At 49.3% G+C, this 26,179-nt stretch overlaps 1 protein-coding gene across 1 annotated transcript in view; it reads left to right on the plus strand.

Moving 5' to 3' along the window:
* LOC116500171 (deleted in malignant brain tumors 1 protein-like) overlaps positions 1-26,179 on the plus strand; it is a 53,337-nt gene that overhangs the window by 15,849 nt on the left and 11,309 nt on the right. Inside the window, 10 exon segments of the mRNA XM_032205088.1 lie at positions 10,619-10,954; positions 12,315-12,618; positions 13,332-13,661; positions 14,154-14,483; positions 14,567-14,938; positions 22,578-22,916; positions 22,996-23,325; positions 24,149-24,328; positions 24,892-25,206; positions 25,738-26,067. Coding sequence (XP_032060979.1) covers positions 10,619-10,954; positions 12,315-12,618; positions 13,332-13,661; positions 14,154-14,483; positions 14,567-14,938; positions 22,578-22,916; positions 22,996-23,325; positions 24,149-24,328; positions 24,892-25,206; positions 25,738-26,067 — 3,166 coding nt within the window.

Below are 26,179 nucleotides of genomic sequence, written 5' to 3' on the forward strand. Positions count from 1 at the left end.
AGTGCATGCTTGCTGGTGGCTGAGGAGGCACAGACAAATGGAAAATGAAGATGGAATTTCCTTCAACACAAGCTGAGTCTGACCTTGCTAGACTCCACCTGACCTACAGGATTAGTGGGTCCATGGTCTCTGTGGTCAACACCATGGTCACCATGCACCATGGTCAACAGTGTCATCCCAGGATGTGGGTAACTTGAGTATGTGCTCAACACAAGTTGCAGGGATGATCATGACAATAGGGATAAAAATGACGAAAACCTTTCAGAAAGGCTGAAGGAGAAAAGACTACACCATGGGGAATATCCCTACAGCTGAGCTGGGAAGCTGAGTGTCATGATTGGCAAGACTTGTCCTGGCATTCACACTTGCTCCACTCTTTCCATCCACTTTTGGACAAATCTCAAAATGTGTTCTCCTCATGGCCAGTAAAATAGAAAGTTGTCTCTAGGACATCTGTACGCAGTGAATTATCCTGGAATGGATGCACTTGCTTGGGAACCACCCAGACTGAAGTACTCTCCTTTATGCATCTTGTACATCCTGCAGAACACTCCATCTTAACTGGTCACCCAGGTTTCTTTAAGGAAAGAAACCTGTGGTTGTGGGATGTGGTTTGCAGAAAGGACCATTTTGCAGTCATCCAGCCCTGCCAATGCCCACTGCAAATAAGTTGCTCTACAGAACGAACAGTCAGACCGATGGCACCTTGAGTGGCCTTGACTTCCCCTTGAGTGGTCCACCAAAGTGGTCCAGCTCTGAGGCAAAGGCAGCTGTGATGCACAGGGACCTAAGAGAAGCTCTCTTTGTGTCTCCTCTTTGGAATCATATATCACAGAATAATACAGATTGGAAGGGATCTCTGGAGAACACTGATCTAGTCCTCCATTCACTGTGAGACCAACTAAACCTTGTTAATGGCCTTGACCAGTGAAAATGTAAAAGTCCCCAGGGATGAGGGTCCTAGTGCCTTTCTGGTCTCTGTTACAATATTTAACCATCCTTATGTGGAAAAAGAATATTTTCCGCTATCTAATGTGAATTTCTATTGGTGCACATTGTGCCTGTTTCTTCTTGTCCTTGTGTACTGCTAATTATCTCCTGGATTAGCTCTGGATGAAGGAAAATTTGCTTTCTCCCCACAGGCTATGCTTCAATCACATCATCACAGACTCTGCCACTGCTCCCATTGCTGGTCTCAGTCATCTGTCCAGTTTTGATACTGGTCTGTGGGGCTGTTCTGTGCCTGAAGAGGAGGCAAATGCGAAATAGGACTTCTAGTTCCTCTCCAGGTGAGCTCCGTTGTGGATGAAGAGGGAAATGAAGTTTCCAGAAGGGTATGGTTGGAAGTAGGAGCAGATTTCTTTCCTGTGGCTCATATTGAAAGGGACTTCCTATTCTAGTTTGAGTCCTTTGGTTCCTTTCTCTTTTCTCTTTCTATCCACTGCCCCTCTTTCACATTAACATCATATTTCCAGCTGGGTTACTGATGCTCTTGGTGGTGGGATGGTCCTTCAAGTGGGAGCACCTCCTTAAATGCTCCTCTTTGTTGCCTGCTCCACTTGTTCATTAAGCAGGAGCTCTGAGCTTTGCTCTGTTCCCAGCTCCCCCTTGGGAAGGATATCGGGGATATTTCATCTTTATCCAACAGCTGAGAAAGGATCAGGAACTGTGTCTGTGCCTGAGTTTTTAAGGATGTGGTGGAGACTCTTGGAAACCAGGGTTGAGTGTTTGGAGACACCTGTGTTGAACATCTGCATGTTGTCTTTTTGGGAATGAGGATGGGGTTGGGTATGATGCTGCCAGTTTTACCAGTGCTGTTCTCAAGCTTTTTTACCTCAGGAAAAGGACAGGGCAGTGGGAAGGCACCAAGACTGAGCAGATCCAAAGGGCTGGATTGTCCAGAGATGTTCCTATGAGTGGTGTGTTGGAGTCCAAAAGAACATGCCCATCTATCTCCCTCATGGCAAGGTCACTCCTAGGCCCATGTGTGACCCAACCAAGGAGATATCTTCCAGGTTGCATCCTGTTTCTTTGCCAAGTGCTGAAACTTTGTGTTGAAAGGAATGCCATCTGTAGGCTCTTTGCATGTAGGAGGAAGATTGGGTGGGTGGATCAGCATGTAGTTTTGATGGTGGGAAAAATCTTTGGGATGAAGGGTGCTGTGTGTGGACCAAACATTTGATCAAGGGTGGTTTCTGCAAAGGAGACTTCATGTCTGAGTACTGGCAGTCAACAGTGTATACCCTGTGCTGCTGGCGTTAGTCAAGTCAACTTGATTTGTGCTGTCTCCAAAGCAGTGAGCATCCTCAATGGTCTTGTAAAAGAGGAGGAAAACTCAGGCAGCACTGCCTGGGATGCCTAGATTGACCCACTGACTGAATCCTTGTGGTCTGCAGGCTTTGTACACATGGACGAGCTGGTTGACATGTCCACCTAGATGCCTGGAGCAGAGCAAGTGGAGGCAAAGGAGTCTCACGCTGATGATGCCAGCAACAAGTGAGCTCAGTTCCTGTGACCATCCCAGACACAAGACTCCAGCTGATGCAGCTCCATCCCAGTGCACAACCCTGTCACCATGAAGGGCCATGGACCATCCCTTCTCTGCAGAGTGAAATCACCAGAGATTGACCCATTGTCAGCTCCATGCCCACATCAGCCAGCCACCTGAAGTGATACAGGGCATGAAGCACCAGCTGGCAGAAATGGTCTGTGTGCACAAGAGAAGTGATGCATAGAAATATTTCAGGTTCCTGTTTTCATTTTTTTTTTCTTGGTGTACTTGTGAAAATAAAAAAATAATTCTGTAACACATAAGCAATGTTTTACTGTTTTTTTTTTTTTTTTTTTTTTTTTTTTTCTTTCTTTTCTTCTTCTCCTTTTTTATTTTTTTATTTTTATTTTTTTAGTCAATGGAGGCTGCAAAACTTTTCCCTACATATATGCAATGGCTTGTTTCTGTTCACCTGTGAAGCTGAGTAGCTTTGCTAACTCCACCAAATGAAAGCTCAGGTGAGGCCTCACATAGACATTTAGAGCCACCTGAGATGTCCTAGGACTCAGACTCTGGCATGGGACTGTCAAATAGGACAAAGGACCTACAGGTAACTAGATGTGTCTCTGTGTGGGCAGCTAGGCCATGCTGAGCTCTTCCTTCTGCTGCATTCCCAAATGTTTCTGCATGTTGTCCTTGGAGAGTAGTCTTCTGGGGCACCTGAGAGCACAGTGCTCTGACACAAGAAGAGCTTGGAAGGCACAGAGATGGGAGCTAGACATGCGGAGGGATGTTGGCTGGGGTTCTAAGCAGCACTGGTCATAAAAAGAAGTGCTGGGTTCTCAAGTGGCTAGTGATGCAGCCCTTCTCACACAACCAAAAACAGCTACTTGGAAGCATCAGAGAAAGCCTCAACATGGGGACTCAGGCTGTGACAGCTATGATAGCTGTGATGAGTTAAAAGCATGAACACCTGGAAGGCAGGGGAGGAGAGGAGGTGAGCAGGAAACAGGATGCCTGCTGAGTCATAGGGACTTAGAAGATGAAGACTTGGAATGCCCAGGGATGATTTAATCTAGAAATGACTTTTGTTACAGGTAGGAATGCACCTTATTGCAGGCACTTTGAGATGATGCATACATTGGTCCTGCTGTCTGCTAATGAGCAGGATAATGGTTGTTACCCTTGTGACCTAGTGACCCTAAAGAGGTCAGGGTAATGGAGAGGTCTCTCTCCAGAATGCAGGCAGTGTTTGCAGAATTAGCTTTTCTTTGTTCTCGTTCCTGAAGCTGCAGTTCTCACCCACTTTGACACGGGGTTATCTTCTTCCTAGGAATCACAGTTCCCTTTTCAGCATTTTCCTGGCATGGTTTAGAAGAGTTCAGCTGTAGGGTCCCCACCCATGGCTGGCTAGTGACCTTGTGCTGCTGCAGAGCTTCCAGTCCTTCATCTGCTCAACAAAAGAACGATTCTGGAAACTTCCCTGGATTGCTCCAGTTTGATGTGAGCTGGATACGTGACCAGGGTGGTTCAGCTGGTTCTTTGCAGGGGTTTGGGAAGTAGAGGAGTTTGAGATAGGGGAGCCCACCAGTGTGGTGGGACTAGTAGTCCATCCACCACCCAGCAGCTCCTCAGGTTTTAAGTTTGAATCTACAATGAGCCCATCATACAATTTATGTACTTTTGTTTAAAGGGTGGCAAGTGAGAGTTAAAAGTAGAATAATGCTCTCTTAGTGGTAGAAATGGGATCTAGGGACCTTAGTCTGTGAGTCTAGAAACACTGAGGCAAGTAAGGGTACCTTGCAAAAAGAAATTCATATGTGTGTAGGTCCCCAAAATGTCTGAGCTTGGAGTGTGCAATTTACACACATGCACTTTATAGCCTGTCCCTGAAGTCTCTTTTCAGTGTCATCTGCAAATGGGCCATGGGGTAACCCCAGAACATGCCCTACTGTCCCAGGATGCTGTTACTTCTCCAACACATTGCCTTCTCTGTGGGGTGATAAATGAGGGCCCTTGCTAACAGACAGGCATCTGTGTGGGAGTTTCATTTTTGTGTTTCTTGAGTATCACTGCAGCGAGGATCCCATGGGAGGCAGCTTCTTCAGGAGGCCCTCTGGGGAGGTTCAGTATGGGGTACACCAAAGGATGAGCAGATGAAGGGGAGTTAGTGTCTGGACAGGCTCAGAATGGCGAGAGTTCTTCTTCATGACCTGCTCCCACATTCCCTGTCCTCTCTCACTTAACCGTTTCTGAAGCCATGCAATTGCCAGTACTGGGGCATCTGAACTTAAAAAATTAAAGCTGTGAGCTTCCTCTGTCCTTGTTATGGCTGATGGACTTACTCTGGCTCAAACCATTCCCTGAGATCTCTTCTTTACCTTTATTATTTACACCAGTTTTCAATAGATTAGTTCATTGTTGAAGGGGAGAATGAAAGAATTTGTCTGCTGCAGGTTAGCAAAAGACACTGAAATGCAAAAGCTGGGAGGGACAAGATGAGTCTGTGTTAAAAGCCTTGCAACAGCTGGGGAGAGCTAACCCTGGAGATACTGGCACAGGCAGAGCTCAACCATATGGAAAGGCTCTATGTGCTGAAGTGCAGATGTCTGTGCTGGACTGCTGCTAGAGTCACTGGGAGTGTCAGCAGAGAAAAATGAACCACATGAGAAGTCCCTGATGGTTTCCCTCATCTCGTATTCCAGCCTCTCAGAAAACCATACACAGAGCAGTCCTGGGGTAATGCTTCTGAGAGTGCTTGCTCTTGAATAATGAAGTGATTTCCTGCCATCTAGCTATACATCAATGAAATGCAACAAAAAGGAATTGATAGTACAACACATCTGACTTTGAATGTTTCATTTTTCTGGTACACAACTGCTAGCATGTTGCCTGAAATCATTGCCTCTGTATGTCGTAACAGCTAAGGAATCCAAAGAAATGTTGTATACTTTAAGAAAGGTGTCAAGATGAAGAAAAGGGGTTTAATTTTGCCATGATATACAACTCTGGATTTTCCATGTCTTCTGTTCTGCAAGTAGTTCTGGTTGCCACATCCCAGGAAGGATGTACTGGAACTAGAGCAGGTCCAAAGGTCTGGGACCTTCTGGAAGGTAGCGGAGTTGGGGTTGGTCTCTTCTCCCAAGCAACAAGCAATAGGACAAGAAGTAAGGGCCTCAAGTTGCACCAGGAGAGGTATGGATTGGATATTAGGAGAAATTTCTTTACTGAAAGGGTTGCGAGGCATTGTAATAGGCTGCCCGGGGAAGTGGCTGAGTCACCATCCCTGGAGGTATTCAAAAAACGTGTAGATTTAGAACGTAGTAGACTTAGAACATGGTTTAGTGGTGGACTTTAGGACTAGGTTAAAGGTTGAACTAGATGATCTTACAGGTATTTTCCAACCTAAATGGTTCTACAATTCCATGGAGTTCATACATGGACACCCTGTCCTTCTGCAGCTTCCCCAGCATTACTGCAGGCCCTCTTTAGGTACTGGAAGGCTGCTCTAAGGTCTCCCCAGAGCCTTCTCTTCTCCAGGCTGAACAACCCCAACTCCCTTAGCCTGTTTTCACAGGAGAGGTGCTCCAGCCCCTCGATCATCTCTGTGGCCCTCCTCTGGACTCATTCTAATAGGTCCATGTCCTTCTGATGCTGGGGGCCCCAGAACTGAGCACATTACTCCAGGCGGGGTCTCACAAGAGCTGAGTAGAGGAGGAGAATACCCTCCCTTGCCCTGCTGGCCGTGCTTCTTTTGATGCATCCCAGGATGCGGTTGGCTTTCTGGGCTACAGACTCACATTCACAGCTCATGTTGAGCTTCTCGTCAACCAAAACCCCCAGGCTGTTCTCAGGACTGCTTTCAATCCATCCTCTGCCTGTAGTTGTGCTTTGGATTGCCCCAGACCAGATGCAGAACCTTGCCCTTGGCCTTGTTGAACTTCATGAGGTTTGCACAAGGCCACCTCTCAAGCCTGTCCAGGACTCTGTGGATGGCATCCTTTCCCTCCAGCATGTTGACTGAACACACAGATGGTGTCACTAGCTAACTTGCTCAATCCCACTGTCTGTGCCACAGCCAAAGATGTTAGAAATCCCAGATGTTTTTAGCATTTGGTATATTTGTAGAAACAAACAAACAAACAAACAAAACACAAAAACAAAACAAACAACGACAACAACAACAAAACACCCTAGCTCTCTGTGACATACTTAGAATTCATGTGTGTCTCCCTGAGAGGGGCTGAAGGCTCTCAGAGAGCAGGAGCTGAATGGATGCAGACCTTGGGGCACTAAGAGGAGGAAGGGCTCTGGTGGGTGCATATGAAGGCATCTGGATGCAGAAAAAGGTAGCAGAGCATCCCACCAAAGAGCACAAGATGCCAGCATTTAGTCAGTTAGTATTCAGCAACGAACATCTCCGCTCACAAGAGGCTGCCTGCTTCTAGGAACCACTTTTTCGCAAGCAGAATAATATAAGAAATAAAAAAGCGGTTCACAGGAGATTTCTCTTCTGTGACAGTTTCAGCTATGTCTTGGGTCTTGGCAGAACACAGGGACTGCAGAAGGAGCTGGTGTGGGTGCTGCAACAAGGAAGCTTTTTCTTGGCTGGAAAGTGGGACATATGTGCGCAATGAGTCTTGCATGTGTGCAAGATTGCATGAGATCTTGGAAACCCTGGTGCAAAGGGTTAATTATGGACTGACTTGCTTATTGGGTTTCTGTTAGGATGTGAAATTTATGGGCTGCAATATTCATGGGCTGTGATGCAGCAATAGGAAGTGTGGGAAATGTGGCTGTGTCATGAAAGAAAAACGTCTTGGCATGGACAGCTCCGTTCACTTGCCAGAGAGGAGCTTTTCCAAAAGACATGATGGATAAATGGGGCAAGAGATAAATGGGGCATTTCCTTTCAGACAAGCTGCTGCACCTTATATGTTTTTAGTCAGGCTAAATTGAGGAGGAAGGCCGAGGTGGCTCATTATACTATTTGCTGAAAGCCTGAAGTGTAAGCACAGGGAAAGGCTCAGGATGTTGTGCCAAAGCATCCCATGGTTCAGAGATCAGCCAGGAAAATCCCTGAATTCACTTATACTGGGGGTCCGAATCAATGCAATGGGGCACCCATAACCTGGACATGCTTATAACTAAACCTCAGCAGTTCATTCATGATTTCTGGAACCCCCTTATTCTTTACATGATACTCCCAGAATACAGACTGTGTATTTTATGAGTCTTTTAGTGTGAGGGGTCAGGTCTTATCAACACAATTTCTGATAGTGGCCTTGGGGACAGACAGACTTCAGCTGGAGCAAGCTCTTCCATGTATGTAAAGGACCTGCCCCTTAGAATTCCTTATTTTGGAAGGGGAAAGGAGACTTTCCTTTCCTCACCTATATGGTGAGGAAGACCTTACCTTCAGCCCTGAAGAAAGAGATCTGGGGGTGCTGGTCAACAGCAAGTTGAACGTGAGCCAGCAGGGTGCCTGGCAGCCGAGAGGGCAAACATCATTTTGGGATGCTTTTAATACAGCATAGCCAGCTGGTTAAAAAAAAAAAAAAAAAAAAAAAAAAAAAAAGAGGTGATTCTCCTGCTATATATTACTGAAGCCTCACTTTGAATATTGTGTGCAGTTTTGGTCTCCACATCAAAAGAAGATTGTGTCCAGAGGAGGGCAACAAAGCTGGTAAAAGAGCTGGATGGCATGTTCTGTGAGGAGAGGCTGAGGACACATTTTTTTTGAGAAAATTCGACTCTACTCTACTCTACTCTACTCTACTCTACTCTACTCTACTCTACTCTACTCTACGCTACCCCACTCCATCCCATCCCATCCTCTAGTTTTATGAGGGTCTCAGTGAGAACTGAACTCTCCTAGGACATACTTCTCCCCACCTTAGCATCAAGGACTCCAGGTGAAGCACCCACTTTTCCCCCAGCTAGCTTTAATGGGGACCTCAGGGTATGAGCCTAAATGAAGCTCCAGCTTCAAAGACATTTAAATTAAGGGAAATGGTTTCCACTCCTTTTCAATAGATGAACATATATGCTTATCTGGGACAATGGTGGTTGTTTAATGGCATTCCCTGAAGAGCAGGAAGGCTTGTCTTTTCCCAAGGCTCCAAACCCCCAGAAGTGAGAGTTGCAAACCTTCCTGCTGCAGGACCAGAGCTGGCTGGAGGGTCAGGGAGGTGGGGATGAAAGGGGGAGTCTCTGAGCAGGTACTGCTGCAGCAGAGAGGCCACTTAAACCACTTCAAATTGGAGGGCTCGATCCCAGGGACAGCAGGGAGGAGGGATCAGTGCAGGAGGAGGGATGAGCATGGGACAAACACAGGTCAGAGGAGGAGACTGACCATAACCTTTCTGGCAGTGGCATTGTCCAGCTCAGCTTGCAGTTCTCACTAGGAGGATAACCTGCCCTAAAACTACTGGCATGGGGTGCTCAGGACATCTTCTGCCCCTGCAGATCACCCTGGCTGGTTGTGCTGGAGCAGGGCTCCTCATCTACTTGGCATGCCTCTGTGGTGAGTAGCTCATGCATGGGGGAAGGTGTATTTTAGTAGACCATGTGCATGGGATGAGAGAGGTCTGTGATACGTAGGAATGGGGGGTCTGGGCTTGCAGACAAACAGGGCAAAGACTCCTTTGATCTGCCAGGCTTTAAAAGGAAGGGAAGATGGCAGATGGGGAAGGAGACCTTATTGGCCAGGTAATTATTTTGGCCTCTGTGCTGTTGCCCTCGTGCAGAGTAGTTGGGAAATGTTTGGAGCCTTACCAGCCTGTGACAGTTAAGACCAGAAATTGCATATTTGTGTTGGCCACTTCTTCAGGGCCAGCCTGTATATTTACAAAGATGGGGCCCAAAGTCCTCTTTCCTCCAGTGCAAACAGGAACAGGCACTTCTACTACTCTCCAACCCACAGAAAGGAGGTGAGTGGTTGTGCTGTACATCCTCTAGCAGGTGGGATGCTGAGTTGCTGTTATTTTTTCCTGCTTCTGCCTACTTCATTTTATGATCCTTTTTTTTTTTTTTTTTCCCAAATAACATCCCTTGGCTTTCCAGTCCACCAAAATTCATTATTTCTGTGCACAGCAGAAGCGCTTGCTCTTGTGCATGATGGGCAAAAAAATCTGATGCTCTGTTGTTGGCTCCATATCACAATATATATACAAATGTAATTAAAATGCAAGGCTGCACGCAGACAACTCCCATTGCTGTCTTAGCACAGAAACACAGAATCATGGAATGGCTGAGGTTGGAAGGGATCTCCTTTGGTCAAACGCCTCTGCTCCAACAGGGACACTCAGAGCAGGGTGCCCAGGACCACAGGTGGCTTTTGAAGGTCTCCCAGGAGAGAGACTCCACAACCTCTGGACAACCTGTGCCTGGGCTCCGTCACCTGCACAGCACAGATGTTTCCTGATGTTTAGACAGAACCACTTGTCTTACAGTTTGTGCCCACTGCCTTTTGTCCTGGCACTGGGCACCCCTGGAAAGAGCCCAGTTCCATCTTCTTTGCACCCTTCCTTCAGGGATTTATGGGCATTGATAAGATCCCCTCTGAGCCTTCTCTTCTCCAGTCTTTCAACCTCTTTTTGTAGGAGAGGTGCTCCCTTGATCACCTTGGTGGCCCTCCGTTGGATTCTCCCCAGCATGTCCATGTCTGTCTTGGACTGGGGGCGCAGCACTGGACCCAGCACTTGAGGTGCAGCCTCCCCAGTGCTGAGCAGAGGGGAAGGATCACCTCTCTTGACCTGCTGGTGATGCTTTGCCTAATGCAACAGCCAGCTGACAGACAATCCCTATGTCCAGAGTTCTCAATCCAGACTGCAGTGTGGTCTTTTTTTTTGTTCCTGAATTTGTTTGGAAATATCCAGTAAGAATATCCAAAGCCACATTGAAGATTGATGTCTTTTATTAGGAATATAGGATTTGCATAGCATTTTTTTCTCCTAGATCTGGATTTTTTGGGGTTTGCCTACCAAAGGAGAAGCATGTTGGTGGTACACATAAACCATAGCTATTTGCAGAGCCCATGTGAAGCTAGCACAGGTAGTGTAGGCTTTCTCAGCTCTTCTGCATGGGGCTGTTTCTGTATCCTGTGCAGAACCAGTTGCATCCCAGAGGGTTCCCCTCCGCTTGCTGGATGGACCGCACCGCTGCGCTGGCCGAGTTGAGGTGTACTACAGCAACAGATGGGGCACAGTGTGCGATGACCAATGGGACCTGGATGATGCCAATGTGGTGTGCCGTCAGCTGCACTGTGGCATCGCCTTGTCCACCAGCAGACCTGGCGAGTTCAGGGCGGGATCCGGCCCCATCTGGCTGGATGATGTCAACTGCACGGGGACGGAGGTGGCGCTTTCCTACTGCAGAGCGAATGACTGGGGGAAGACCAATTGCCACCACGGTGAAGATGCTGGTGTGGTTTGTGCAGGTAACACCCTGAAGAAATTATGGGTTGGGAGGACACAGTTAGATGTTTTGTGGTTTATCTCATACAGCACAGGGGTTTGCAGGTTTGGAAACATTAGCAGCCCAGTAAATCAGTGTTAATTGCATCTTGCAAGGGTCCTGAGATGATGAATTTCCCCTAGGGGGTGTGTACTCTCCAAGATCTTTGTTTTGTCTGAATTTCTGGGGGAAGTGGACACAGATAGAGATACAGCCACCCATTCTGTTTTGCCAACAGGCTCCATAAAACACATCCCTAGGCAGGGGAGAGGGGCCAGAAGGAGACATCAACTCCTCCTTGCTGCCACCAATATAATGGATACCAGATCATTTCCATGCTTTTGCCTCTGGCAATCTGAAATCAGCTTGAGGTGCTGGAGAATGTCCAAAGAAGAGCAACAAAGCTGGTGAAGGGTCTAGAGAGTAAGAATTATGAGGAGAAGCTGAGGGAGCTGGGGTAGTTGAGCTTGGAGAAAAGAAAGCTCAGAGGACACCTTACCTTTCCACAACCACCTCAAAGGAGGTTGTAGTGGAGTGGGAGTTGGTCTCTTCTTCCCAGCAACAAGCAATAGGACAAGTGGAAATAGCCTCAAGTTGCACCATGGGAAGTATAGGTATATTAGAAAAAAAAAAATATTAGGAAAAAAAACCACACACACAAAAAACAAACACTAAAAGGGTTGTGAGACTTTGGAATAGACTGCCCAGGGTAGTGGTTGTCACCATCCCTGGAGGTATTCAAAAAATGTGTTAACGTGGAGGGACCTGGTTTAGTGGTAGACTTGGCAGTGCTAGGTTAACGGTTGGACTTGATGATCTTAGAGGTCTTTTCCAACCTGAATCATTTTGTGATTCTATGATTCTATGTTCAGATGGAACCTGTTGAGTTCCAGTTTGTGTCCATTGCTTCTTTTCTCAGTCCAGAGGTAGCTGCATGTTAGCGATTACTGGGTGCAGCCAGCAAACATCGTGGAGTGCAGAATGGTCATGCTGGATGTTGCAGTGCCCTGAGGAGGGGCAGAAGAGTTTTAGGTTGGATATTAGGAAGAATAATTTTCTTTACTGAAGTTTTCTTTACTGAAAGGGTTGTTAGGCATTGGGATGGGCTGCCCGGGGAAGTGGTTGAGTCACCATCCCTGGAGGTCTTCAAAAGACATTTAGATGTAGAGCTTAGCGATATGGTTTAGTGGAGGACTTGTTGGTGTTAGGTCAGAGGCTGGACTGGGTGATCTTGGAGGTCTCTTCCAACCTAGATAATTCTGTAATTCTGAGAAATGAGGGACAAGGAGGGTTTCAAGGTACATCTCCTGTGCTTCTCGTAGAGTCAGCCAGCCACCACCAGGACTCCAGAGCTGGTTCCACAGAGCTGCGCCTGGTAAACGGCCCGAACCGCTGTGCCGGGAGAGTGGAGCTGCTGTATGGTCACGAGTGGGGAACTGTGTGCGATGATGACTGGAGCTTCACAGATGCCAAAGTTGTGTGTCGGCAGCTGGGCTGTGGGACGGCAGTCTCAGCTTATAGCTCAGCATACTTTGGCCAGGGAACGGGCCCCATTTGGCTAGACAACGTTCAGTGCAGTGGGACAGAAGCTTCCCTGTCTGAATGCCAGGCCAAGCCATGGGGAGTCAATAACTGTGACCATGGAGAAGATGCTGGAGTTGTGTGTACAGGTAACCACTGATAGATAATATCAGGCTTGATACCAGAAGAACAAGTTCAGTGGAGGATGCTTGGCTCCAAGGACTAATGCCACTTTGACAGCGTTAGCCAAGGGTGAAAGGGTGATCTCGTCCCCTCTCTTTTCTTCTGTAATGCACTCCTTAGAACACAGATCATCCTTTTGCAGTAAGTAAGGAGCAGCAGTGATAATGAGGGGTAGGTAGCATACAAAAAATATGCTGGTATGGGCAAAAAGAGCATGCACCAAGGACAGAGGGAGAGCACAGGGCTGGGTGGCAGAACTGCTCCCCATCAAGGTCTCAACCCTCTGTGCTATAGGACCAGCAGCTTACAACCTCATGGGCAAAAGTGAGGAGTCCTGGGGCCTTTTTGAAGAAAGGAAAGAAGCAAGGGGGTCTTCAGGAAGCCGGAGGTTGCTGGAGTCACCAAGCCAATGCTATAGGTTCCTGGACCCCTTAAAACCAGATTGCATCAGCTTACAGGGGCAGTTTGCTTGTGCTCATGTTGAACATTCATGGGCTTTGAGGTCACACAGTTGGTTCATCTACATACCTCAACAGGTTTGCATGGACACGAGAACCCTCCCAAGCAAAACACGGGGGAGTACCCCCTGGGGAAGGTGCTGAGGGCATGGGTGGCATGTGGATGTGCTTGCAGATCAGGTCTGATGCTCCTTTTCTCTCTCACCCTGTGCCACCAGAAGGCACAGCTGTCAAAGTGCCAGCTCAGCTGCGCCTGCAGAATGGCCCCAGCCGCTGTGCGGGAAGAGTGGAGGTGCTCCATGAACATCAGTGGGGGACAGTGTGCGATGACGGCTGGAGCCTAAGCGAGGCCACGGTGGTGTGCCGACAGCTGAGCTGCGGGACGGCAGTCTCAGCTCCGGTTCTGGCTCACTTTGGGCCAGGGTCTGGCCGTGTCTGGCTGGATAACGTGAACTGTACCGGGGCTGAAGCCGCCCTCTCCGAGTGCCATGCCAGGCCGTGGGGATCCAATGACTGTGACCATGGGGAGGATGCTGGTGTGGTGTGCTCAGGTGAGCTGTGTTCGTAAGTACTGTGCAGCTTGGGTGCAACCTGATCATGTCCTCAAAAACCAGAAATGGGGGTTTTTCCACACTGTGTTGAAAAAAAAATATTAAAATAAAATAAATCAGAGAATGGTGTGAATGCCACACCAGGTGATGTTATTCCCTGTGCAAGACCTTAGGAAGGTTTTGTGCAGAAAGAAGCACAGCTAGAGAGCCATTCTGCTATCCTCTTCTGATAGCACTAGCTGCATAAACTCATCTGTCAGTGCCTCCTACCACTTTTTGTGGTGGGTATTGATCCCAATACCCTTTGTTTGGCACTGAATCCCAGGCTCTGTAGCTGTGGTCCCTTTTTATCTGAGCTGAGAATCTTTGTCAATGTAGAACATTTCCCAGACCTCTTGAAAGGATGTTCTAGTTTTTCCATGGCTCTATACATTTCAAAGCCTGTCTGCAGCTGATGATCAGGTATGAATGTGCACTTTGCTCCCTCCTCAGACACAGACACATCGAGGCACCGTCTGCTGCGGCTGGTGAATGGATCGAACAGCTGCATTGGGAGAGTTGAGGTTCTTCACGACCAGAAGTGGGGGACCGTGTGTGATGACACGTGGGACATAAACGATGCTGCAGTTGTGTGCAGGGAGCTGGGCTGTGGGATGGCAATGTCAGCACCGGGCTCAGCTCATTTTGGGCAAGGGTCGGACCCCATTTGGCTGGACAATGTGCACTGCATGGGGACAGAGTCCACCTTTGCAGAGTGCGGGCTGAAAAGCTGGGGAGAGCACAACTGTGGCCACAGTGAGGATGCTGGTGTGGTGTGCTCAGGTAAATCCATAGGGACCAGGGTGGGCCATCCAGGACAGGCTGAGTTAATTCCTGTCCACTTGATGTGGGGTTGGACACCAAAGCTGTCCTGCCTGAGACCTCATCCCCTCTGCTCTCTGACGCAGGCACCAACCCCTTGCAGCTGCGGGTTAAGGATGGTCCAGGTCCCTGCTCAGGGCGTGTGGAGGTGCTGTACAATGCCACCTGGTACGGCGTCTGCGACAGTGACTGGAGCTTGCTGGAGGCACAGGTGGTCTGCAGGCAGCTGGGCTGTGGGCCAGCACAGTCTGCGCCCATCGGAGGCCAGTTCAGCCCAGAGCATGGCCACACCTTGCTGGAAGGGCTGAGCTGCCGCGGCTCAGAGAGTCTGCTCCTGGAGTGCCAGCATAGGAACATGGGTCCGGGGCAGTGCAAGCATGGCTTTGCAGCTGGGGTGGTGTGTATGGAGATGGAAGGTGAGTGCCAGGAACCTTTGTTGTCCTATTGCAGATGGCACTGTTCTTGCTGAACTAGTGGCCAACCTAGTGTCTAGGATGGGCAGAGCCAAGTAGCCACTGCAGTGATAACACACCGTGGGGTATTGCTCCTGTCTCTGTGCCAGTCTTAGCAGAAGTGCTGCCAGAAACCTCCCTGACAGAAACCATTAAATGGACAGGATGGAGGCACCTGGAGGAAAAAAGCTGTAGATGATGGAGCGGGATTAATTAGGAGAAGGTGTGGATATCATGCTGATATCATGCTCCCTCAGAAAGTCTCCCTCTGTGGGCAGGGAGAGACAATTCCTAATGCACAGGGATTTCTGTTAAGGTGCAGCCTCTTGCATCTAACCTAGTTCTGCCATGCCTTGCTGTATCCCACATAGCATGGGTGTTTGGAAATGCCAAGGGTTCCCCTTGTGGATATGTTCTCTTGGCACTAATCCAAGCTGGGAGGTCCTTGCACCCATCCTACAAAAGTGGAGGGCAAGCCATCAGGGGTAAACCCCAGCCCCATGGAGTGCTGTGATGGAAGATGTTGAGAGTCCCCCAAAAACGTGCAGCAGAAAGGAAGGGTGAGCAGGAACCCTGAGGGATGGAGCAGGTCTGACCATCCAACCAAACTTCTCTGAGCTTAACTCATTCCACAGATCTCACCCAGGCCTGCTCAGTGCTGTCGGGTCTGCTTGGTGTGGTGGCAACACTCTGTGGGATCCTGCTGGTCCTGTACCTGGTGAGGTGTGGAAAACAGGCTGGGCGCTCCCATGGTAAGAGCAGGACCTCTGTCCTTGGTACATCTGGTGTCCCTACAGGGCTCATGGTGCTTTTGGCCTCACTTCTTGGGCTGGGGTTGGGGTTTGTGCATTGTTGGTCTGTGCATCACTTCTTGGGTTGGGATTTGTACCCTCTGAACATCACCCTGTTCCTTTGTTTTACAGAAAAATCAAATGCAAAGAAGGTGGATGATGCCGGGACATCATCTGAGGCTTAGGTGGCCACACTCCTGGTAATGAAGGCAAGGCTCCCCAGGACCCCAGAAGGCAGCAAAGACACTGTTTTGTGGAGCCAGAGCAGAGCAGCCCTCCAAGGATCAGCGGAGACGATCTCCTCTGGCAGAATCCTGTCTTGGGTGCCCTAAAGCCCCCGGCCCACTGCACTGAGCTTCTGGGGGTCCTACTTCCCCCACGGTCACACACAGCACCATAAATTCCCCAGTTTCCAAGCCAGGTCTTCTCAGAGTGATAATCTCTATCTGGTCCTCCAGGTAGGCTCCAGCATCCCAGCTCCATCTGCTTGCACAGATGCTTCATTCCCGCCACTGCAATCCTGTGCCTTCACCCAACAGTTACCCCTTGCCATCACCCCAACAGTCATCATACTTTTTCCTCTAATCTCCCATGGAAATGGCTTCATGATCCAAGAAAAAGAGAGCACAATGCTCTACTGCACTGCACATAGCTAACTTGCAAAAAGAGCAATGCACTTCGAAGTCTGTCCAGCATGGGCTGGGAAGTACCTCGTCTGTTGTATTTTTTCAGTATAGTTTTGAATACCAGTAAAGAATCCTGAAACCTGAAAGAACAAGAATGAAATATTGTATGCATGTTCAGGGTTATGTAGTGACTTGGCCTGAAATTTAGGCAAAGCCTATGTGATGAAAGAACGGGTTCTTTGGCTACAGAGGGAAGATTGGGTCACATACTGGAGACTGATGATTGCTAATTCTGGGTGAGATATGGTCCTGGCCAAAACCAAGGAAGGGTCTGTGGGTGGTCACGTTCTTAATAGAGCAACCCATGAGTCAGATGTGAGCCCCAAACCACCCACCACTTTGGTGAAGCCAGAGGGTCCCACGGTCAAGATTGAGGAACATCCCAGTGCCACAGGGAGGGAACAAATGACCACAAGCTTCATCAGATTGTGATGAAGCCACAGAGAAAGAAGCATTGTCTTAGGGACCAAACAGCCTACTTGACATGGCAACATCTCAAATTAGCTGCTGGAAGAGGTAGAAAAAGCAAGCTAGGATATCACCAGGTAGAAGACAAAGCAGGAAGAGAGGGGCCATTAGGTATATGCAGAAGAAGATGAGTATTTAGAGCACTGTGAGGTGCAGCTGAGGACATGACAATGAAATATAGAAGGCAGGAAATGGCATTGCAGGTTCTTTTCAGCAGTGGAGAGGGCTTGGGGAATTAAGCTAGACCTCCCATGCTCTCTGTTCAATGACAACGTTGCAGGATCTGTTCAGTCCTTCCAACAGCAAGGTTGCCTTTGGGAACTGGTGGGGCAACAGGGTCTTGTTATCCTCCTCTGCTGGTTTTGGCTAGGATAGAGTTATTTTCCTCCTAGTAGGTGGTAGAGTGCTGTGTTTGTGATTTAGGGTGAGAATAATGTTGATAACATGCTGTTGTTTCAAATGTTGCAGAACAGTGCTTACTGAGCCAAGGGCTTTTCAGCTTCTCACACTGCCCTGCCAGTGGGCAGGCTGGGGGTGCAGCAGGAGCTGGAAGGGGACAGACCCAGGACAGCTGACCCAAACTGGCCAAAGGGGTATTCTGTACCATATGGGGTCATGTTGAACAATTAATACGGGGGGCTGGCCGGGGTTGGGGGACTGGCTGCTCAGGGATAGGCTGGGCATTTGTCAGCGGGTGGTGAGCAATTGCATTGTGCATCGCTTGTTTTGTACACATTGTTAGGAGTATTATCATTATTATTATTATATTATTATTATTTTCCTTTATTTTCTGTCCTAATAAACTGTCTTTATCTCAACCCGCAGGCTTGCATTTCTTTGTAATTCTGTCCCTCATCCCAGAGAGGGAATGGGAGTGAGTGGGTGCTGCCAGACAAGTTAAGCCACACCACCTACCACCTCTCATTCCCTTCCAGCCAGCAGTTGAAGCTGTCATCAGTTTGCATCTTTCTACCTGTCCTAAGCCTCAGCCATGCAGTCCCTGGCCCCTTCTGTCAATGTGTGGTTGCAAGGTCATCTTCTGGTCCTCCCTGAACATCCTAGGACTTTGGGATTTCTTATCCTCCTGCTGGCACTCAAATCTTTTAATTTTTCTTCTGGCTGATCCAGCAGACCCAGTTCTCCAGTCTTGTTTGTCCCAGAGTTTACACCAAAGGCTCAGCACTCCTGAGCTCTTATAGGTCTGTGCATCTGCACATGAGTGCCTCAGAATAGGAGGAACTTGGACCCAATTGTCTGGGGTGTTTTCACTGCCTTGGGAAAGGAGGAAAAGACTGGAGCCCGAGTATCAGAAAGCACCAACTGTCTGCATCATTGTGTGTGTTTAATCACAGTTTGGAGAAGGCCTTTACAACTGAAAAAGATGAGTTTGGGCTGTGGACTACTCTGCAGAGATTCCGCAATATCTCAGGAAGGGGTTTCAGCCTTCCCAAGGAGACACAGCACAAAAATTCAAAAGGAACAGAACAAACATAGGAGCACGACGCATTTCTAGAGCACCTATTTGAACAAACTACTGAAAACTACCAGCAGAAGCACCCCTACTCACAGCTGCATTGGCCAGGTCAGGCTTTGACAGTTTATAACATTTTTGTGATGGTGTCGGGAATTTCTTTGTTGCTGGCCTCTGTTTACAAAAGAGAGGCACAAAGTCCTTGGGCTCACTGAGCCTCAGGACAAATGAAAACACCTTTCCCAACTGCTCTACTTTTTATTAGCTTTGAATCGTTTCCAGCTGATTTTTTCACCCACTCATTCTCATACCAGTATTTCACTGTTTTTTAACACACATCTTTCTCCCTTTGGTCTGCAGCCCCTGCTCTGCTCACTCTCAGCATTCCTCTGCAGTTTGGACCTCTCTTATTTTCTCTTCCTATAGGTAGTGATCTAATCTTTAATACTCCTCTTGGGTTTTGCCAGGCTGAAGAGTTCAGTTCAGCCCAAGACCACCTTGGCCATGCTATGTCCTCCTCCCATAACATGCTCCGGTTTCATTTCTTATTTTTACAGACTTGCACTTTCTAGGGCAATATCCTTTCTCATCCCTATCTTCAGTGCACCAGTAGTGTAGCATCGACCACAGTCTTAACATTCCCATTCGGAGCAACAAGTGATATTTATCTAATGACTTTGCAAACTCGTTTTTCCAGTGCCATGCTTACTCTGTCTTCAGGCCCTCTTCTTGCAAAACGTCAACATGCCACAAGGATGTGCACTCTGCAAGTGATGGGAGAGAGGGGACAGCAAACCCTGCAGCTCACCTTCTTCCTCTGTTGAGCAAGAAAATAATGTCCATTTTCCCTCCACCTATGAATGGCCTGAACTGCTCTGCACTACCCATACAAATGGGTAGTTGCTTATTCTAGTGGAAACCCACACTGGGTTGGGGAAAGTCCTGGATCACAGACTCTGCAAGTTTTCTTCATGTGTATGAGGAATTTTCTTTCCCTCTCTCCTCCTGGCTGGAGAGGTGCTTCCTGCCCAGCTCAGCATCATATTTACTCCAGCCTCCACAATAAAGACATTTCCAAAATTTAGTAACATATTCGCTTGTAGAAGGTGGTCCCTTACACCTGAAACCCCAATAAAATACATTTTAATGAAGCTAAAGTAGCTAATTTTCCCCACTTCTGTGCAAAAAGGCTGGATTTATGTTGTCAGAGGAAGGTCTCCTGCACTATCCCCAGGACACTGCTGGACAGTCGAGGTACCTTCGGGGCTGTCACGTAGAACACGGGGCCTGGGTGCAGAGGGAGTTTTGTTTGCTCTGCCTTTTCCTGGAACAGCTCTCCATTTCACAACCCAGTGACAGGATCAGACGGCGGCACAGAGCAGAGGGTCACCTTCTGGCATGGATTCACTCAAAGCCCAAGCCGATGCCCTGTGGCCTGTGGGCGAGGAAGAGGAGGGCTAGCCAGGCAGGGAAAAGCACAGGGCAAGGGAGGGAGCAGGAGGAGGGTTTGCTGCTGAAATGCCCATCACTCCCAACCCTGGGCATCTGCCTCGATCCTTCTCCATCCCTCCTAGTCAGCCAGCAGGACACGGAGCTCAGCTACTGTCTCTCACCAGGACTTTCTGCTCCAGCTTCCAGCCCATGGCCAACCTGTGAAGATGGGGATGCCAGGTGGTCTCCATCCCTCCCCCAGGTACCCCTGGGGCAGAAACCAACCCACCTGCTCCGGAGCCAAGAGCGTGGGGATCCTCCTCCTGATGGTGTGCCTTTGGGGTAAGTGGTGTTTGCCTTTGCTTCTGATCCCAGGTGCCCCTCTGCTATGTGTGCTCCTCCAGTGTATTCATTTGGTGCTTTGTGGAGGATGGCTTGGTCTGGCCAAGGGTCCTGGGTTTCATTCATCATCTAGAGCAGGAAGGAATGGTTTGTGATTGTTTTGGAGGCAGAAGAAAAGTCTTTATGTGCAGCTATCCCTGCAGACTGCTCTCAAAGTCATGTATTGCCTACTTACTGCTACACATGTGGTTTTGCCACATAAATGAAGACTTGGGACTTAAGAGTGGAGATAATCATGCTGAGTTTTGCCTCCTAAAGCTGTACCATAACTATACATACTCTTCTGCTCTGCTTAACCTTGTCTTATTCCGGACCTTGTGTGGCAAATTTATGGTATTGCAGGGTGGAGAGGGCCTGGACAAACTCAACACCCCTGTACACAGCAAAGAGGGGCAGCTCCTTGTAAGATGAGGGGGTGACAAGTAAGGACCACAGACCTCAATTGCCAGGACAAGGCTGGGTGCACTCTACCAATCTGTGGTTTGTCCACCCAGGCACGGGCAGTCAACGCACCTGAGACTGCCCACGCTAAAAATGAAATTTCATACAAAGGCTCCCTACCCACGGTAGTGCTTTCAGGAAACATGCCAAGAAGCTCTGCTAAGTCTCAGCTATGGGGTTGATCTGTTATTGTTTATCAATGTGTAACTCTTGTAAATAGAGTTAACTCTTGTAAATAGAGTTACCCATTATTACCATAATGGGTAAAAATGAAGAAAATGAGCAAAAGGCCTTTAAGACTGCTTTTAGCCTGGGGTAGGAGAGCTTGCAAACTGAGAAGTGAATGCCTGCCATGCACCTGGTTCAGACTCATCTTAAATTTTAATAATATAATAATCTTAATTTTTAGGGTTGTCTTTGCAAAGATATTTTCATGCTCCCCAGGGCACATCCCTTATAAATAAGAGAGTTGAGCTACTGAAGCCTGCATGCAGCTTGTCCCCTTTGGTAATGCTACAGCTCCCCAGACCTTGCTTGGACCTGGGAATGACTCAGGGATTTAATTTGTAAACTGTTTCTTCTTCTTTCTGGCCTCGGTTACTTCCTGAGTGCTGTATCTGATCCTTTGCTTGTCATCTGGGGAAATCTTTGCAGCTTACAGACCAAGGGTATCAGGCCATCACTGAAGGTCCTAATTCAGTCTTGTGATATATCTTTTGTAGAGTGACAGGCCCCCACAGAAGGCAGGTCCCATTTTGGGTGGGCAGTGTTGCCTATTGCTCTGCACTGGTATTAAAAGGAGAAGAGGAGGAAAAAGTGTTTAGCTGCTCAACTTTAAGTAGCTTTGGAGCATGGGGCACCTGGCTTAGGGAGCACATAGACACCAGCTCCTGACAGAACTTATGGGAGCAGCAAAACTGCTGGACGTGAGCACAGATCAGTGCCTGAGCACTTTGGAAATCATTATCTGCAGTCAAAAAGGTATTTACAGAATGCAAACACAGTCCTCTTGAGCATTTTTTATTTTGACCTGGTTAGGAACTTGCAGCTAACTTATGGCTCCTTTCTGCACAGTCTCCACTTTATTTAGTGCTCTTGCTAAGTGTGTGTAAGGGGCTGGAGGCAATCTTATGCTGCAGATCTTGTAAACTGTGAAGACCTTCCCATAGCTGAAGCACTTTTCCACTTCTCCCAACTCTCTGTGTAGTTATACCACACAAAGTAACACTGGTGAAACTATATCTTTGTTACTGACAAACAAGCATTTGCCTGTCTTTTTACATGAGTGAGAAAAAGACCCCTAGGGTGTGGGATCCACATTGACATTAGGATTATTCAATTCAGGCATTTAGATACAAACATGAGACTCAGCTGCCCAAAAACAGACACCCAGGACCATCTGAGATGCTTCAGGACATATAGAATCGTAAGGTATACCAAGTTGTAAGGGACCCACAAGGATCATTGAGTCCAACTCCTGACTCCACGCAGGGCAACCTAAGAATTAAACCACATACCTAAGTGTTGTTAAAAGGCTTCCTGACCTCTAGCAGGCTTGGGGATCTTCCTGGGGAGCTGGTTCCAGTGCCTGACCAGGCTTTCAGTGAAGATCTGATCTCCTAGCTGAACCTAGAAGTTCATGGAGACAGCCCCATGACATTCTCTCAGGTCGTACCGCTGGTCACTAGCAAGAGATCGGTGCCTGCCCTTCTGCTCTCCCTCATGAGGAAGATGTAGGCTGCAATGGGGTCTTCTCTAAGCTGAAGCTAAGCATAGGATGTTCAGCTACTTCTCTGAAACCCTTTCTGAACAGCAGATAGGGGACAGCAGGCATCTCAAACGCATAAAGAGTTGAACCCCATCTACTCTTAGGATGTCACCTCCTTCTCCTTCTCCTCCTCCTGGCTCTGCAGGCACAGCCTCACCAGATCCAGAGGGGCTTCGTCTGGTGGACGGCCCCGGCCGCTGCGCTGGGCGAGTGGAGGTGCTCCACAATGGGACGTGGGGGACGGTGTGCGATGACAACTGGAGCGTCCGTGAGGGCCGGGTTGTGTGCCGCCAGCTGGGCTGCGGGACGGTGCTGTCCGTCTCACAGGGGGCTCGGCACGGAGAAGGCCTGGGCCAGATCTGGCTGGATGACGTGAACTGCACGGGGACGGAGGCTGCCCTCTCCGAATGCCAGGCCAGGCCGTGGGGACAGCACAACTGCCACCACGTGGAAGACGCCAGCGTTGAGTGCTCAGGTAGTCCCAGTGCCCCGCTGTGCAGCACCTCCGGGCCTGTCCGCCATGCACAGCCACCCTACAACTGATCCTCTCGGGGTGTTCGCAGACTCCAGGGCCTCGGAGTTGGGCAAGCTCCAGCTGCTCAATGGCCCCAACCGCTGCGTGGGGAGAGTGGAGGTGCTCCATGACCACATGTGGGGCACCGTCTGCGATGATGGCTGGGACCTCATGGATGCCACTGTGGTGTGCCGGCAGCTGGGTTGCGGGACAGCGCTGATGGCCACCAAGGGGGCTCACTACGGGAGAGGCCAGGACCCCATCTGGTTGGATGAGGTGAACTGCACAGGCACAGAGGCCACCATCTTCGACTGCAAGGCCAGTGCGTGGGGGGTCAACAACTGCTACCACGGCGAGGATGCTGGTGTGGTGTGTTCAGGTAACTCTCGCTTAGACTTTCCAACACAGAAGGCTAAAAGTCAGCACCCTAGAATACTTGTAGGGGTTTTGAAAGGGGTGTCTGGAATGCTCAGAAGCACTGGGGGCATGGGGTGCATCTTGGAGTGCTCTCCTGCAGCATCCCTTTCCATAGCTGGAGAGCACTTGCAGCATGCAGGCAGGCAAGTTGCAATGAAAAGACTTCTCCCACCTCTGCAGCCATGTGTCCAGTGCTGAGCTGCAAGACAAGTGAGCTGTCTGGGCTTCCCCTCTCACTGGATTCAGATGACCATTTGCAGTCACACGCAGGAGTTACCAAGCACCTGCACCAAGATCTATTGGTCTTGGGGACTATAGGCTAGTTAGCAAAAACCTTGCAAAGTTTTCTGCAGCTATAACTCACCCCAGCAAATCATAGAATCAGAGAATGGTTTGGGCTGGAAGGGACCCTTAAACATCACCTAGTCCAACATCCTTGTCATGGGTAGGGACATTTTTCAATAGATCAGCCTGCTCAGAGTCCCATCCAACCTGACTTTGAACACTTCTAATGATGGTATATCCCATCTGTTGGCTTTTCTGGCCCACATGTGCACACAGCTGGCTCGTATCCACTTTTCTTCCACCACTGTCCCAAAGTCAGAGCTTGCACTTGGCCTTGTTGAACTTCATGAGGTTTGCAGTTCCTGCCCATCCAGGTCTGTCTCACCCGTTACCTGAGTGTCAGAAGTGTTGAAGGAGGTTTTAGCGCACGTGCACTAGAGGATGCCCAGCTCTGTCAGGGAGGAGCAGGAGCAGCTATGGCTCTGTCCTGTTTATTGCAGCCTCAGGAGTGTCCATCTCAGCGGAGCTCCGCCTGGCCAACGGTACAACGCGCTGCAATGGAAGGGTCGAGGTCTTCCACAATGCCACCTGGGCAGCCCTGTGCGATGACGGCTGGGGGCTGGCTGAGGCTCAAGTGGTGTGCAGGCAGCTGGGCTGCGGGACAGCGCTGTTGGCTCCCGGTGGGTCTCATTTTGGGCAAGGATCAGGACAGATGTGGCCGGACAGTGTGAACTGCACAGGAGCAGAAACTGCCCTCTTTGCTTGCAAGGTGAGACCCTGGAGCAACAGCACGCATCATCCTCGGACATCAGCTGGTGTGGTGTGTGCAGGTAACCACCTTGGGAATGGCATGGGCGGAGAGATGCTTGGCTCATCACCTTAATTTCTGCAGCAAGCTTAGATAATATGGCCTCTTTGTGGCTGCCCTGTTGCCAGGGGGTGTTTGGGGTTGGACATAGTTTGGCTGTTCACCTTGAAGGGTTGGTGAGAATGGTAGAGTTGCAATGGGAGGTTTCAAGTTTCGGCCCCTCTGCCATAAGTTTCTGGAGCCACAGGTCTCAGACATCTGGCTGGGCAGACCCTGTTCATGGTCATTAAATGAGCCTAAGGTCATGAGCTTGAGGTCATTAAATGAAACGCTCAGCTCCAGTGGCAGGACAGACTTCTCGTGCTGCAGAAAGAGACCACTTGTGGTCACTTGTGGCTTTGCCTTCTCTGCTTTTTGCTCTTTTATTTAACTCAGAGGGCGACCAGATCCGGCTGGTGAACTACGGGAGCCGCTGCGCTGGAAGGGTTGAGATCTTTCACAACAAGCAGTGGGGAACTGTGTGCGACGACAACTGGGATTTGCTGGATGCCAATGTGGTGTGCAGGCAGCTGGGCTGTGGGAGAGCGCTCTCAGCCCCTGGATGGGCTCAGTTTGGGCAAGGGACTGGTGTCATCTGGCTGGATGAGACGAATTGCACAGGGTTTGAGTATGCCCTGTCTACCTGCTGGGCCAGGCAGTGGGGCATCAATAATTGCTACCATGGGGAAGACGCTGGTGTGGTGTGCTCAGGTGAGCACTGCTCCTTCTATGTCTCTCTACATGTGTCCCCTGGAGCAAGGAAGATTGGTGGGAGGTGCCAGGACAGATGGTTTATGCCCCTTGTAAGGCTGAGCTGGGACACAGATTCAGCAGTCAGTGTGGTTTCCCTGGACTTGCACTATAGCTGGTGGATGAAACAGGTCCCTTCTGCAGTGTTTATTTAGGATGGTGGGAGGAATTCCTGCAGGGAACCCTATTTCTCCCCATAAACTCCCCAGACTGACCAATTCCAACAGCAGGAAGACCGATATCTTGGGGGCAAAGCTAGTGAAAGCAACCAAGATTTTCTTGCACGAAGTGGGTCTGGGGTCTTGTGCAGGGCAGGAGCAGTGCAGGCCATGGAAGGGGTTTTGGGTTGCAGTGAAAAGTCCTCCTGTTCCCACCTCCTCCATATATTTTGGTGGCTGGAAGAAGGGTCAGGAGCTTAATTCTGACAGGATGAGCATGGTAGAAAATCTGTAGCTGTTAGAAGGGATTTATAACTCCCTTGGATGTTTGCAGATGCGATCATCCCGGAGCCTGCTCGTCTCCGACTGGTGAACGGCTTTCACCGCTGTGCTGGCCGAGTGGAGGTGTTTCAGGATGAGGAGTGGGGAGCTGTGTGTGACCATGGCTGGGATAAGAAGGATGCTGAGGTCGTGTGCCGGCAGCTGGGCTGTGGGACAGCGCTGTCAGCCTCGGGGGAAATTCACCTGGGTGCTGGATCTCTCCACACGTGGCTGGACAACGTGAGCTGCGAGGGGACTGAACAATCCCTCATGAAATGCAGGGCAAGCCCATTGGGAAAAAGCGGCTGCAGCCATGGGAAGTATGCCAGTGTGGTGTGCTCAGGTGGGTTTCAGCGTGCAGTAGCACTTCTCCCACTGGGAGTGGGTTGGGATGCTAGGATGCTCTGCTATAGCCAGGTCATCTCCCCCTTGACCCCATGGGAGCAAGGTGCCTG

The sequence above is a fragment of the Aythya fuligula genome, chromosome 32 (genome assembly GCF_009819795.1).
Source record: "Aythya fuligula isolate bAytFul2 chromosome 32, bAytFul2.pri, whole genome shotgun sequence".
NCBI lineage: Eukaryota > Metazoa > Chordata > Aves > Anseriformes > Anatidae > Aythya > Aythya fuligula.